Source organism: Engystomops pustulosus, chromosome 4 (assembly GCF_040894005.1).
Source record: "Engystomops pustulosus chromosome 4, aEngPut4.maternal, whole genome shotgun sequence".
NCBI lineage: Eukaryota > Metazoa > Chordata > Amphibia > Anura > Leptodactylidae > Engystomops > Engystomops pustulosus.
In genome coordinates this window covers 163,738,439-163,755,635 of record NC_092414.1, presented here as the reverse complement: position 1 = coordinate 163,755,635, position 17,197 = coordinate 163,738,439, and the positions used below count along the sequence as shown (strand labels likewise).

The following is a 17,197-nucleotide window of genomic DNA, read 5'->3' as shown; positions in this document are numbered from 1 at the left end:
GTGGTAGATGTCCTGTAACAGGGTAACCTGCAGAGGGCAACCACCAAGAGCAAATACACAGTACCCTGTCCCCTTTGAATTTGGTTATATTTCTGGCATTAAGATGTAGATATAATTAATTGGGTAGGCCATTATTATGAATGTTTACCAAGTAATTATTGCCCTAATAGGGTTACCCATATTGTACTTACCCTGGTAAACCTGTGCCTTCACAGACAGAAAAGAAAGTTTACCAGAGTAACTGCAATGTGTGTACCAGAGTAACTATAATGGTTGTTCTTACCCTGGTAAACTTTTTTATTAATGGACAACCCCTTTAAATATAATCATGGTGCTGCCACAATAAGGTACAAAGTGGTATTACTAGGAGTCTGCTCTATAATGTAGGAAACATTATAAGGTCACCCCACTGTATTTGGTGCTCTCTATGGGGCATAAGTATCAAACTTTTGGCTTGCCCTTTTTTAATTAAATTTTTTGTGATTTTTCATGGCACAGTTGCTCATTTGCGACCTTTTTTTGCGCCTAAAACAGTCTCCTTTCAAAGTTTGCCATTGTCTAGTTTTCTACAGTGTTCCCTGAGTTATCACATGAATCCCGATGTGAAAGTTGCAAATTAAAAAAAAATTGGCGCAAATCTACAGCTGCCCCTGACCAGGCGGAGAAATCAGCTGGGAACTGATGCTGACATTTGGAGACATATTCACTAAAGACGAGACACCACATGTATCAAATACTAAAAAACAACTTGGATATATCTGACCAACAGAAAAGCCGAGAAAAGTCCCAAAAAGCAGACCGACAAAGACGGACTTATGATACATGTTCCCCAATAAGTCCAGCCACAGACTGACTTGATGGTACTGTATACTCTCAACTGTGTTGGCAGGACCTTCTTTTTCATTTAGGGCACAGTGAGGGGCATTCTTCCTCATAATCAGGGGTAATTTTTTCTTTAAAAATAAATAAAACAATACAGATCAATGCATAAATAATATGTACTCAAACATGGCAAAATTAAAAAAATACAAAAAATGTAAAATGGAATTAGGAAATTATGGTAAAATAGAAATTGATTATGAAATGTGAAGACTTGAAATACTCAAGGAGTTCATGGGTTACATGCCCCGTTTTTTGGTGATTAATGTTTGCCACCAAAAGGAGGTCTTGTAGAGAGTATCATCCAAGGCCAGCAATAGAAGCAGCATATCTGGAGAATAAAGGAACACTACCATCAAAATCAAGCATGATGCACCAGGGACACTTGGGCCCCATTCACACAGCTTTAAGTGTGACCCTGATCTGGCTGCGCAAATTGCGGCCATATCATCACCGCAATAGAAGACTATGGCACTTGGTCCTCACTTATGGCTAGCACCAGTGTCTCACCACAGTATGACCAAAACGTTTGGCTGTGAAGGTGGCCTTACTAAATTATTGTTAGGAGCCTGAAGAGCTCCTCCCCCTGCTCCCTGAGCACTTGTGCAGTGAGCACTTCCTACTTAGCATAATTGTAAAAGTTGATTTTAGAAGTAAGGAGGCCATGGATAACAAATATAAGAAGATTACCATAGTCAGAGTGCCTGGATCTATGAGTAAGTGTTCCTGGTTTATCATGATGGATTTGGATGGTAGATTTGCTTTAAATGTTTATATGTCAGTTATAGTGGATACAAGGACAGGCTTGTAAAAGATTTTGCTGCACTTGCATTTATGATATTAGTCAGCTTGCTGTTATCCATATAAAATGGGTGAATGCATTTTATGGCAGCCTGTAAATGTGAAAGTTCCCAATAAGACTTTTGCATAGCAGAATAAAATCATTTCCTTGAGACGGCCATTTTGTTAAAATGGCTCCTATTCAAGATGTTTTATTACCTGTACATTAGCACATTGTCAGGTACTTCAGCCTGCAACCAGTGATGTTCTCATCCACGTCTGTCTCTCCCAAGGCTCTTACCATTCTAATTGTGATTTCCCTTGTGCCCATCTGTTTACAGATTGAGGGCCCCAGTGATTTTGTTGCCTAATTGTTGGGTTGTCCAGAGCAGCATCTGGATATGCCCCCAAAGGAGCATCATAGACGTTCTCAACAGTTGCACAGCAGGTTCATTTAAGCAAAGACTCTTTCCAATCCCACCCTGAATTCCCACCAAAGGGCTTAGCAAATAATTTCTGAACATTAAAATTATGGATCATATGGTTATTACTATTACATATATTTATATTTTATATTTTATATTTCTTGGTTATCTCAGTGACCATTTATAAAAGTCAACATCAAATCTGCCACCCTTTTTTAAATTGACAATGCTAATCTATTTGCCGAGAAGGTGCCCTTTCTTATTGGTGTTATTGTCTCAAGGTCTCGTTTAGACATCCTTATTTTTTTACTCTGTCTAAATGTACAGCATGGTGTAAGTTGGGTACATGAACCCATACAAATGCGTTCTGTAGTGCACACAAACACAACTCGCACCGTTGCCTCCATGCTGTGAACGACACAGACTTGAGAACCATTAATAATAATAATTCCTTTATTTATATAGTGCACACAGATTACGCAGCGCTGTACAGAGCTGCCAGATCAGTCCCTGTCCCCAATGGGGCTCATAATCTAATCAACCTACCAGTATGTTTTGGAGTGTGGGAGGATACCAGAGGACCCGGAGGAAACCCACACAAACACAGGGAGAATATACAAACTCTTTGCAGATGTTGACCTGGATGGGACTTAAACCCAGGACCCCGGCACGGCAGGGCTGTCATGCTAACCACTGAGCCACCATGCTGCCGGTTGAAAGCAATTATCTTTAGATGCTTCTTGGTCCACCTCCTACATAAAACTGCTGTCCTGTTACTACATCTATATACTGTAAATAGCATCCCTGTGGCCTTCTAGCTGGACTTCCAAGACTTAAAGGGGTGGGGAATGTAGTCAGGCCTTTATTTTGGATTTGTATGGCATACAGTATGTGTTGTATAAAGACAGTCCCTCGATTTTTGTGAGGTTCTGTAGGTTTGTTCTTGAGTTGAATTGAGTCGTACTGGTATATTTTGTAAGTGTAACTCCAGAGACTCCTTTTATCAATTGGAATTGAAAATTTTGAGTTGTCATGGGAACAAGGATTTAACAATAAATCTTCATTGCTGACACCTTTGATAACCCTTACAGTTCATTGTTGCATCTGGAAACTAAAGTTCAGTAAATGAGGCCACAGTAAGCAAAATGATGCACTTTTAACTATGGGTTGTCTGGAAGTCGGGGGCTGCCTGTATATTGTTTCATTTGATGGCCCAGTGTATATACTTTATGGTTGGTCCATGACCTTTTATCATTCTTATTTTTTTTGTTGGACACAAATCTGTGATAGACTACACATGTATAAGACATGTATGTTTTTTTTTAATTAACTCATATATTTTTACCAAATACATTAAACGGATCAACCTGATCAAAATTTAATGTGAACAACCCCATAATCCACAAACTGCAGCATTTTAGGGTCAGATGTAGACTGTGCCTGATGAAAAACACTGGCCCACATTTATTAAAGTGTTTGCGCCAGTTTTCTGTCGAAAAAATTGCAATGAAAAGAACATGGAAACTGTTTGACATATATTTATGAAGTGTTTGCGCCAGTTTTGTGTCGCAGCTGCACTGTATCCGCCGCAACACAAAATTCTGCAAATTTGTTGTTTCGGTGCCGATTCAGACCGTGCACCACATTTATTACTGCAACTCGAATTGTGTCGCGCCCTGTTTGTTAAAGGTGCACCAAAAATAAAGTGGGTGCACCCTTCCCGAGCAGATTCATGAAGAGTATTCAATAATTCGGCACACTCTGCACATATTACAGTGTGCACTACTCTTTATAAATGTGGGCCAGTATGTGGAGAAGGCTGGCGCCGGAATGGGTAAAAAAAGAAGTAATTTTGTCCTGTTATCCTTGTGTTAATCTCTAGAAATATTTGATCAAATTTTGCATAAACTAAAATAAAGTAAGCACCTTTAAAACAGACTGTTTCTGGAACAAATATAAGGTGACTTAAAGCTTCTGCAATTTAACAAGATTTTTTTTTATAACCAACAGTACATCAAGATTCCCTCCCCTATCTCTGGTTCAGATGACAGAGTTCGGGTCTTTGCCTTCTACCTCTCTAGAGAGATTAAAGATAAACCTCAGTCAAGCTTCGAGTGCATTAGACAGGGCACCTCATGGTGAGAACTATTTTTTTTTTTTAGTATGATTTGTTAGAGATATTGAACAGATTAAACTATCTGCCTCTGCTCTAATCTGTTGTTTAATAATCCTGGAACCTAATCTAACGTGTTAAAAACTTTATTTTAGTAACATGTAAATTAACTGCAGAGGCCACCGGGGCGTGGAGTAGCCTTAGCTCCCAGTGCCTGGCCAGGCTAGTACTTGCCCCAGTGAATATTCCACGCTACACTTTTCAGTTTATAACTTTTTACAAAAGTTTAAAATATCCCATAAATTCCGTTGTACACAATTGTGTCCCACTTGTTGTTGACTGGCCACCAAAAAAATGACAATTTTATATCTTTATGTTTGAAGCCTGAAATGTGGCAAAAGGTAGAAAAGTTCAAGAGGGCCAAATAATTTTGCAAGGCACTGTATTAAAAAAAAACCCAGTTTCTAATTCTTGTAAAATTTTACGTTTTCGCTGTTACAATTCAGCACACAATAATTTCATTTGATGCCAAAGGAGAGGGTATATTTTTAAGGGATGATTTGTAGTTTTTATTCTTACCATTTTGGATTCTATCTGGCTTTTCGATTCTCTTTTATTATATTTATTCATACTGCATACCATTTAACCTTTTAGTTTTTATTAGTCTTTATTTTTACTTACATTTTTTTTAAACAGTACACTTTTCATTAGACCCACAGTGAAACTTGATTGCTTGTATAGTAAACTCCACTACTTTTGCAGTACATTTTATTGTACCTGTCAGTAGTAACTGACAGGCAACCTATTAGACCCTAACTCTGTCACTGTCTAACAGGCATATTCTTAGGACAGACCCGTTTCACTACCCGTTTCGATAGACCTGTTTCAATACAAACAACTGAATTGAAGGCACTTTTTCACAACATCAGCGTATAGTTAACTAAAAGTGGTTGTTCTAGTATAACTTGTAATTGTCTCTCCTTAGAGTTTGTAATTAATTACAGATGGATGGTCCCTGCACAGATCAGGTGGGATCAGAAGAGTTTACGAAGTGAAAAGCAGACAGCTCCATACACTTTGCAGTGGCACTACTGCGCTATTGCAGCATATGAAAAATGCACATGTAAGAGCCGCAGCAATTACACAATGAGTGACTATGAAGATGTGTGTCCATACTGTCATGTCCTCTTCCGTGGAGGATATTCTTCAGGACATTGTAGGGCACAGTGTCCCTATAGAGAAAACAGGGGAAGTGTCAATGTATACAGATGTTTGGCTGGACAGACCCTGGGCAGTGGATTATGAAATTACATAAAACAGCTATTTAGAAAGCTTTTTATTGAGTCAATACTGTCACTACTGCTGGCATCTGTCCCAGGTTGTTTCCCACTCTGATAAACATAAGTCCCCACCCGTGTACATTTTATACTTTGCTATCTCCCACATACATTTTATAGGAGTTGCGTTTTTTAAAACCAGAATATCATTACATTGCAACTGAGGACTTTGCTCTCCAGATCTAAGCTGTCTTCAGTTTATATACAATGTAATTCATAGAGGAGTTACATGAAATAACCTTGTCAGTATAGTGACTATAACATCTGAAGACGGGACACAATACAAAGGGAAAACAGTTCAACAACAGCTGAGCCCTTTATTCCAGTTTTGTAATCTATAGCAGTAGTACATTGCTTAGGCAGCAATTCTACAGTATGTGCCGTAGTTATACTGTATCTATGGTATATTACAGGAACTTTGAACAAATCAATGCTGCTCTGCCAACTATGCAGGACGCATTTCTGGCGTATAGCTATAAGGGGTATAGAGGTAGCAGCGTCTCCAGGGCCCTAGTGCCTCAGGGAATCAGAGCCTCAGTATTATAAATGGCACACAGTAGGAAGGGGTAGAGTTACAGAATCTGCCCTGGGGCCCGGGAGCAAAGAATTATATCTATATGCTCAAATCTCTACTGTCACCTTATTGTAGTTGTCCTGTTTTTGATAAATCATTAACATTTTACTCATGTATTACTGGCCCTTGGCTCAACACCTTTGAATGGTGCCAATATAGCCGCAGAGGAGTTTACAGAATGGGCAATTTCCTATATGCAAATATAAAATAACATTTGACAGCACTTTGCTTTTCTTTAAATGATACCCACCGGATCTTTTTTCGAAGATTTATAATTTTGAAATACATTGAAATATATAGATATCAATACTTTAGGGATGTTTAATAGTTCTTTTATGTCTGCCCTAGGAATGGTGAGAAACAGCTGACTTGCATTGGCACCATACAAGATAAGATCACCGTATGTGCCACTGATGAATCCTACCAGCTAACACGTGACCGCATGTCTCAGGTCGAGAAGGAAACATGGAGCAGGACGGCCATTGAGATCAAGCCTGGAGCATCTCATCGAAGTATGTATAGATGCCAATAAGTACAGTGAAGCTGACTTTAATATTACAAACAGACCCCGGATTACATACAGGATAGGTTCTGTAGGATTGTTTTTAAGTTGAATTTGTATGTAAGTCAGAACTGTATATTTCATAATTGTAACCCAAGTCAAAAATTTTTTTGGTCTCTGTGACAATTGTATTTTAAAAATGTTAGGTTGTCATAAGAACCAGGATTAACACTAAAGCTTCATTACAGACACCTGTGATAACTGTTACAGGGGATCACTGTGGTCTAGGACTGATGTACCAGGGCCGATTCTAGCATATTTGCTGCCTGAGGCGAATATTAAAATGCTGCCCCCCCCCCCCGCTCCCTGTTAAGTAAATCCTTAAACTTTACTAACAATTAACAATCCTACAGACAGCTCCCTGACACTGTGTGACTGACTACAGGATCTGAGAGGCATTAGTGACATCTAGTACCTTATAGATGACAATCTCTTCCATCTGTAGAACTTTATTCCGGGTTCTCCAATCCATGACGTATCGCGGCTGAGTTCACGGCCGGATATTTTCAGCTCCGTGCAGCATCTCCACCCGGCGTCCCTAAAAATACCACAGTCACTTACAGTATAAAGTCTCCTGGAAAACAACACTGTGCTCCTAAATAATATATACCCCTCACAACACAACTGACTGCACTCTCCCCACATATAACACATCCCTTCATTATATATATATATATTAGTCTACTGGAATTATAGCATGCTAAGCACCAATCAATATACAACACCCCCAATTTATTATTACAGACCCCCCCAACATTTGGTTTACATGATGCAAAGTAATCTGTATCCTATAACTAATAAATATATAGCACCCCCTAATGAATATATATATATATAATACATTTATTTTTATATAGCCCTGCTCTTATATATTTAAAGGCCTCGTTATTCACCACCCAATTAAATTATATACAGATCCCCTACATCTTAAATAAAATCTTGCCCCACATATACAGCCCCCTCCCAGCTTAGTAATATTCTGTATCCCATATACATCCCCCCAGCTTAGTAATATACTGTATCCCATATACAGCCCCCCAGCCTAGTAATATACTGTATCCCATATACATCCCCCCAGCTTAGTAATATACTGTATCCCATATACAGCCCCCCAGCTTAGTAATATACTGTATCCCATATACAGCCCTCCCAGCTTAGTAATATTCTGTATCCCATATACATCCCCCCAGCTTAGTAATATACTGTATCCCATATACATCCCCCCAGCTTAGTAATATACTGTACCCCATATACAGCCCCCCAGCTTAGTAATATACTGTACCCCATATACAGCCCCCCAGCTTAGTAATATACTGTATCCCATATACAGCCCCCCAGCTTAGTGATATGCTGTATCCCATATAAAGCCCCCAGCTTAGTAATATACTGTATCCCATATACAGCCCTCCCAGCTTAGTAATATTCTGTATCCCATATACATCCCCCCAGCTTAGTAATATACTGTATCCCATATACATCCCCCCAGCTTAGTAATATACTGTACCCCATATACAGCCCCCAGCTTAGTAATATACTGTACCCCATATACAGCCCCCCAGCTTAGTAATATACTGTATCCCATATACATCCCCCCAGCTTAGTGATATGCTGTATCCCATATAAAGCCCCCAGCTTAGTAATATACTGTATCCCATATACAGCCCTCCCAGCTTAGTAATATACTGTATCCCATATACAGCCCCCCAGCCTAGTAATATACTGTATCCCATATACATCCCCCCAGCTTAGTAATAAACTGTATCCCATATACAGCCCCCCAGCTTAGTAATATACTGTATCCCATATACAGCCCCCCAGCTTAGTAATATACTGTATCCCATATACAGCCCCCCAGCTTAGTAATATACTGTATCCCATATACATCACCCCAGCTTAGTAATATACTGTATCCCATATACAGCCCCCCAGCTTAGTAATATACTGTATCCCATATACAGCCCCCCAGCTCATTAATATACTGTATCCCATATACAGCCCCCCAGCTTAGTGATGTAGTGATATATAATATATAGCATCCCCCCAGTATAAAATAATTATGGCCCCAAATAATATATATGGCACCCCCCCTAGTATAAAATAATTATGGCCCCAAATAATACATATAGCATCCCCCCCGCCTAGCATAAAATAATTATGGCCCCAAATAATATATATAGCCCCCCCCCAGTATAAAATAATGATGGCCCCATATGATATCTATAGCGCCCCACCCCCCAGTATCAAACGTTTTCAAGCCCTATATAGTACCCCCTCCTCCCTCCCTCCCTGTATAACATGAAAACTTCCTAACATTTAATGAAAGTACATGAAAAATAATAAAATCATACTCACCTGCAGGCAGCTGCTTCCTCGGCGCGGCTCCGGTGTTCATGCGGCTCTCCTGTGAGCCGCGGCTCTGCTCAGTGACACAGGCGCGTGACGTCATGACGCCTGTGTCACTGCTTAGAACGGAGCGACGCAGCTGCCGGAAAGGCGCTGCGTCGCTCCGCATATAAATCGCGCCTGTGTCTTAAAGAGACAGGCGCGATTTATTATAGCTGGTGGGCGATTCGGGCGTTAATGGACGCCCGAATCGCCCACTTTAGAGCGGCAAATTTCGCCGCCCTTTACAGGGACCTGCATTCTGCCGCCTGAGGCGAGATTTTCATCTCGCCTCATGGCAGATGCGGCCCTGTGATGTACAGTAAATTACCAATATCCAGAGGTCCGTTTGTTACTAGGGGCATCTGTAAGTTGGGTGTTCTTAAGTAGGGGACAACCTCTCTCTCAAATGGAACTTATTCCCCATCCATGAGATATGACACAAATGAGGTTTTAGCGAGCTGCATATAAATGTTGTAGTTGTGCAGATGAATGACCCTAACTACATCCATCTCTATTGGACTGGCGAAATGTTAATATCCCTTAGAAGTGAATGGTGGTAATGTATTTGCGCTGTTACTCCATTCACATTGGGCATTAAGGGAACAACGTTGTGATCCCTGGATATCCCAGCAGGGACAACCTCTCCACCCCCACACACAAACACAAATACATATTTTCTAACCTGCACCTGTCACCATCACTTTCACCACTATGTGAAAAGCACCCTGAGATATGGTATGCAATTTTCTTTTTAGCTTTTCTTGTTTTATGCAAAAAATTGCCTGTTAATCTCCTGAACAAAAAAACCCTATCCCCAACAGCATATGCAAATGAGCAGAAAGGAGTAAAAGGTTGCTTGAAAAGAGTCATACCTTGCCTAAAATTATTCAGGTTGGGAGGCTGGAGGAGAAATATAGCACCTAGAACTATGCTTCTGGTGATATTTTATACACAACAATCTCTGGTTTAAACAAAGAAGTGGTATACTGACGGTTAAATACATAGAATTAGATCTGTTGCTGCCTCTTACATTACCAACTTTGCTTTTAACTCTTAGTATCTTCGGCCATACACAGAGATCTGTGGTGCTTTATTTTTTTAACCAGATATTCTCATCTTTTAAATGACACTAGAAGCAAGCAGATGCTACAGGGCCCAGGTTAGCTTCGCGTGACTTGACCCTTTAGCTTTTTGCATATAACTTTTTTTTGCTGTAGGTAAAAAAGAAAACTAAAAGTGATATTACAGCCTCGAAGGAGGCTGTCGTTTTAGAGATAATTCTGGCTTCACTTTAAGACTTTTGTATCAGGAATCCTAACCAATGACCCTGTCCTTTCTATGGAATGGGAGATCACTAATGTATGTATAAAATAGGATTTCTAAATAAATAAAACCGTTTACTATTATTTTATGTATACTGTACGTAATAAAATGTAATAGACAAAAATGACTTAAATGAGTGGTGAATTGGAATATTTGTGAGAAGATGTGTTATCATAGTTATAAATCTGACTCTCATCCTAGTAATCTGGCTGTCCCGGATAGGGTCAAGAAAGGAGATATGTGTTTGTGTGTCTATCTCCAATCCCTAGGGTGAAGTTTAATCCTTCCTTGTATTGATCCTTCCTTGTAATCCTTCCTTTTCTAGAACAATGTAGGTTCTCATAACTTTTTGCACTTATGAATAGCTCCTATAATAGGGAGACATTGACTGTACCCTGTAGATCTACTCCTAAATGAATACTATTCCCTGTGATAGGAAGCTCATCTATATACAAACAACATTGATTTTGCCAATTCTTCTTTGTGGAGCTAAAGAATAGATGCATTTTTTCTGCATTGTTTCTATTTTATAATTAGGACATCGAATGGGAAGTTAGATATTTTACCACTTCACAGAAAAACGTATTTGCATATATTTACCCTGGAGTCTGATTAGTACCCATTCTTAGAGGAAGTGTTCTTTGAAACGTCATGTTTCCTTGTAGTTATTACACAGTGTTCCTTTATATTGACTTTATGTTTTTTTGTCTTGAAGATCCTATTGCCTCTATATTCATGTAGTATTTTTCTGGTGGGGCTGACAGACAATCCCATGTGTAATATTCCAGGGCAGATATGTTGTGATAAAGTCATGTTTGCTATAGGGGCAAGGCCATTGTAGTTCATATGGTATACGGCTGTCTACTCATCTGTGTACTCAGGCCTTCAGCTGATGATTCATTTATGAGTGGGAAATCAAGGCATATGTTTTCCGTACAGTCTTGGTGACAATATTAGCACAGCCTTCACCTTCTATGAAGGATTTAGTGTCATTCAGTTAAGCTAAAAATTAATACAGATAGCTCCAGTGGATTAAGTACAAGCTGTGATGAATATAGACACATGTAGGATTTAACTTCTCATATGAAGGATTTCCTAGAACCTTGTTCTAGGAGCTTAGTTGGAGGCTATTTAGCAAGTGATAGATGACTGTAATGAAGGCTGAGTGACGCATTTCTCCCACATTTCATGTGAAAAGTCATCTGTATAGCCTCTTGCCCATATACCAAGGCCCTTCTAGACTTGGAAATTCAAACACAAAAAAGAATGAATTTCAAAGATGAGGCAAACCATTGGTCTAGCTGTAGAATATGTCCTACCTATAGGATTGGTTCAGCAGTACTAATACTACACTTAGAAGATAAGCGAGAGGTAGCTAAGTATAGGCGACCTATTTCCGTTTTGTAGGATAATCTTGCATTGCTAATTATTAGCAATATCAGAGCAACGCAAACTCTTAGTCCTAGTTTTTATTTGCATATTAAAAAGTACATTTGTTGCAGAAATTTCTCTTGCAATCCAGTTTCGGGTTTGGAGAAAACCATGTGCTTACTGCAGCAACAGCCCAACAATTCTGTGCATATACAACATAACACATGAAAAAAGCTAGACCAAACATGTAACACAACATGTGAATGTCCAGCATGTATTCTCATGCTATATTATAAATGTTGTTTGCAGATTTTTTTGAGAAGATTGTTTTTTGACACATATGCAACACCCCATTGGGGGACATGTATTATCGTATCTGCGCCAAAAAATTGTCGAGAACTCATGATTTTTAGGCGCAAAAGTGTTGCGGATCATTTATAATAAGTTTGCGCCATAAAGAACAGATGTTTCCGACTATTTGGCACAAGTGGGTGTGGTCTAACTTTTCCACATTATCCGTCACATTTATGTGTATTTTGTTGGCATTTTTAGGTGCACAATAGACCAGGAAAAATATGGTCTCATTGATGTCGCCATTTTTATGGCGCACGACTGATTAGTTCCGTCTACCTATTAATTACTTACAGCCGTGTGCCATTTTAATACACTGGGCTTTGTTTTTTGGAGACTGATCTCCGATGCTGACAGTCGAGTTTGCGCCAGAATTAGTAAATCCCCCCATTGTGTCTGGACCTCATCAGGAAACAATTGTGGGGCATCATTTATTATAAATCTGCATTGTGCGGTTCCTCTCTCATTCCAATTTAGAAATAAAATCACAACCAGGTTTTACCAGTTCTCTTGTCTTTATAGATCTGGATACTGACAGGACTCATTGGAAAGTTTGAGGATGCGTAGAGACACAATCCTAACTCAACACAAAGTAGTAATTTTTTAATAAATGTGAAGGAATGGTAAAACACAACATTTTAAGAAAAATATATCAGAAATTGTTATTGCAAAGGAAATATATTTCCCATTCCATTTAGAATTTTAGATAAGTGCTTCATGAGTCATGTGATGGCAAACAGTGTGGATAACCCAGATCCGACAAGCAGTAAACTACTTTATAGCACAAATGTAAAACATGAGGGAACTTCTCTAGTGTGGGAATGGGAAGAAAGACTTCGTCTAAAATACAAAAGAGGGAAATGTCATGAGAAATATTTAACATAATTTAATTTTACTTCTACGAATATTTTTTTTTTAAAATTCATAGCTAGTTTAATTTCACTGGAACCTCCCCTTTTTTTTTGTAAAATTAGATTTGGGTGAGAACAGATGTTGCAAGTTGGAGAAATGGAAAGAATCAAAAGTCCATTGAAATCAATAATTTTTTTAATACTTTATACAGTCAGATAACATTATATACAAGTAACATGACGTTAATATAGACTCATGATTTAAATGAATTTAGAGTTTGTAGAAAGATCACACAAGAGAAGTATAAATCAATGAACATTTTAATGGAACCATTAGACTTTCGTTATTATCGTATGAAGAAAATCATAGATACGGTATTTGTGAAAAATTGCCAGATTCCAAAAAAATCACTGAATCTAAATAATAGATTCACTTATCTCCCATACATAGGTTTACATAACAAATTGACCCAGAGCTGTTCTTGGTATTATCTTACTTTTATTGTGTTGGAGTAGTATTTATCAGCAGGCAGTCTTCACATAGCGTATGGTGTAAGTTAGGGTTAACCGTCTCTCTGTCTCTGCCATCCTCAGAGGGGCGTTTCAGAGTGGCATTGGGGGTTTAGCTGAGAGCACCTGCTTTCTGAGAATTAACTAACAAGCCTCTAGCTAGCTCCGTCTACTCCCACCTCCACTTGCTCACTAATTACTCTTTTCAGGGCCCAATTAGTCTGTTTGTCTTTATCTATATTCTTTTCCTGCATGAATAGCCTAGCAACCTGATATGTATGAATCAAATCGCTATGAAAGCAAACGTTTCTGCCTTTGAAGTTAAAGTACACCTAGAAAAATATATCTTCAAGAAGGGTGATCAGTGTCAGTGCTTTAATACTAGAGCAGATGTTTCATTAATCAGAAGTAACATATTCACTATTTGCTATGAAGGCTTTACAAAAAACAAGCCTGTAACCCGAATACTGGGCATCCTAAGACTAAACGTATGTTCACATATGGAGGATTGGAGCATAATGTTGCATAGATAAGATACATAGATGTATTCATAGATAATTCTATATTGGATTTTCAAGGCTTGTACCCATAACATTAATAATAATAATAATCTTTATTTATATAGCGCCATCAAATTCCGTTGCGCTTTACAAATCATAGGGGACATATACAAGTATAATATTACATTACAGAGTACAAACAGTCATATGGAACAATAGGTGTGAAGGCCCTGCTCACAAGAGCTTACAGTCTATGAGGGTGAAGGGGTGACAAGAGCTTACAGTCTATGAGGTGAGGGGGTGACACAAGAACTTACAGTCTATGAGGATGAGTGGGTGACACAAGAACTTACAGTCTATGAGGATGAGGGGGTGACACAAGAGCTTACAGTCTATGAGGATGAGGGGGTGGCACAAGAGCTTACAGTCTATGAGGATGATGGGGTGACACAAGAGCTTACAGTCTATGAGGATGAGGGGGTGACACAAGAGCTTACAGTCTATGAGGATGATGGGGTGACACAAGAGCTTACAGTCTATGAGGATGAGGGGTGACACAAGAGCTTACAGTCTATGAGGATGAGGAGGGGACACAAGAGCTTACAGTCTATGAGGATGAGGGGAGTGACAAGAGCTTACAGTCTATGAGGTGAGGGGGTGACACAAGAGCTTACAGTCTATGAGGATGAGGGGGTGACACAAGAGCTTACAGTCTATGAGGATGAGGGGGTGACACAAGAACTTACAGTCTATGAGGATGAGTGGGTGACACAAGAACTTACAGTCTATGAGGATGAGGGGGTGACACAAGAGCTTACAGTCTATGAGGATGAGGGGGTGGCACAAGAGCTTACAGTCTATGAGGATGAGGGGGTGGCACAAGAGCTTACAGTCTATGAGGATGAGGAGGGGACACAAGAGGTTACAGTCGATGAGGATGAGGGGGTGACACAAGAGCTTACAGTCTATGAGGATGAGGGGGTGACCAAGAGCTTACAGTCTATAAGGATGAGGGGGTGACACAAGAGCTTACAGTCTATGAGGATGAGGGGGTGACCAAGAGCTTACAGTCTATGAGGATGAGGGAGTGACACAAGAGCTTACAGTCTATGAGGATGAGGGGTGACACAAGAGCTTACAGTCTATAAGGATGAGGGGGTGACACAAGAGCTTACAGTCTATAAGGATGAGGGGGTGACACAAGAGGTAAAAGAGATTGTAGAATGGTTTTTATAAAAGGAACTATAGAAAATAATTTAATAAAAAATTCTCCTGCTTGAACCATTAATCAGCCGCCATCTTATTTTGGGTTGCATGTAGATAGGTCAATAGATATTAGAAATGAAAGCTAAATAGTTATGAAGATTAACAGAGAGATAATATAAAAATTGACACAGAATAAGTCATTATTGGTATGAAAGAAGTGGAGAGGAAAGTCACAATGAAGAACGGGTTTGGCTGGTCTGAGTAGCTCCTATGAATTTAGAATAAAACAGACTCGGAATAGATCAGGGAAAACAAGTGCTTGGTTGAGGTAGAACATGTACAAGCTGGTAAAAGTAAAAAGAGTGAGAGTATTTGTGGAGGGTTTAAAACATGTGAAATCATGCAATGCAGACCTCCCTTTCATTTGTTGTGGAAAGGGTGACACAAGACATTTATTGCCTTGCCATAATAATCAGTGATGCCATTTCTAACATGATATTAATAAAACCGAAAAACCTTATTGACCTAGAATCAAAGATTCACCACTTACTACTGTATATATCATTAATTGGTGACATAATTAATATTAGTCTTATCAGTCCCAAAAATAATAAATGCAAATACAGGCAGTCCCCCGACTTAAGAACACCCGACTTACAGACGACCCCTAGTTACAAACGGACCTCTGGATGTTTGTAATTTACTGTACTTTGGTCCCAGGCTACAATGATCAGCTGTAAGAGTTATCAAAGGTGTCTGCAACTAAGATTTTTTGTTAATCCTGGTTCCTATGACATCCCAAAAGTTTTAAAATCCAATTGCCACATAGCCCAAAAACATTTTGGCTGGGGTTACAATTATATACAGTTCTGACTTACATACAAATTCAACTTAAGAACAAACCTACAGAACCTATCCTGTATATAACCGGGGGGACTGCCTGTATATCATTTGAAAACCTTTACAGAAGGTAAAAACTTAAGGCTATTTTTGAGTTCTCTTTTAAATGTCCTCATTATGTGATACTCAGTGATGGACCATGGAAAAAGTGTAATATAATCCAAGAAGCTTTAGAGAAGTACAGTAATTCCTATAGACATATTTTATTAAGGTGATTTCGGAGATATACATATGCGTTCTTCCTTTCATCCTTCCTTTAATCATATGCTTAAATGAGATATTGTAGAAGCAGATAACACAATACTGTCTGTTTTTTAGGTAAATGTGTCAAAATCTCCAGTAAAAATAATATGGAGACTGAAACAGAGAGCTCTTCTCCCAGTCATCGTCCTCCAGTATTCCTAACACCAGCAGCCAAGAAGTGCAACCGAGTGAGCGGAGAGCGAAGACCACTGCAAGAGTGGCTCATTCATCTACTAGCCTTAAAGCCATGCCGGAAACATGAGCTCATACAGCGCTTAGAAAAATCCAACATGTTTCCCAGGGATCACACAGAGCTACTATCTGCACTGGATGAGGTATGACTTTATACTTGTTTCGTTTTTTGGGGCAACAAAGAATTATAAATTCAAATTGACTGAATGGAGGGACATGTGTCACTCCTATTGCTTCCTTTTTCTTTTTTTTTGTGCAACTTCCTGAGCAACTTTTTACAGTTTAAGACTTTTTAGGTGCAGAATCAAGCAACGTACCAATGTTGGCTGCCTCCATGAGTTAATGCAGTTGCCGTTTTGATGTTTGTAGCCCAGATGTTTGTTCAACTTGTGCGACTTCTGAAATTGTCCCATTTTTGCGCCTAATATTTTTGAAAGCTACTTTTTTGGACTAAAAAAAATCGCACACCACAAAAAGTTGCAAAAGTGACACTAAACAGAAAAAGTGGCAAAAATTATGTTACATGTGCCCCATTGTGTGTGTGCTCCTAAAAAAATCCATTTTAGGGTCTGTAGTATACAGTAATAGAAACAAATGATCAGTTCTGGGGAGTATTATGCTGAGAATAGATCACCATAGAACACTGTACCATAGAATATGGTATTACAGACCTAAAATATGAGCTTATTGTATTT

General features: G+C 39.0%; 1 protein-coding gene across 2 annotated transcripts in view; it reads left to right on the top strand.

The window, feature by feature from the left end:
• ELL3 (elongation factor for RNA polymerase II 3) overlaps positions 1 to 17,197 on the top strand; it is a 73,531-nt gene that overhangs the window by 37,086 nt on the left and 19,248 nt on the right. Inside the window, exons 3-5 of one of the 2 annotated variants that reach the window (XM_072148396.1) lie at positions 4,095 to 4,222; positions 6,457 to 6,620; positions 16,386 to 16,645. In XM_072148396.1, coding sequence (XP_072004497.1) covers positions 4,095 to 4,222; positions 6,457 to 6,620; positions 16,386 to 16,645 — 552 coding nt within the window. Of the gene's footprint in view, positions 1 to 4,094; positions 4,223 to 5,205; positions 5,321 to 6,456; positions 6,621 to 16,385; positions 16,646 to 17,197 lie in introns of those variants that run through there. The other variant, XM_072148397.1, reaches the window with a different exon arrangement.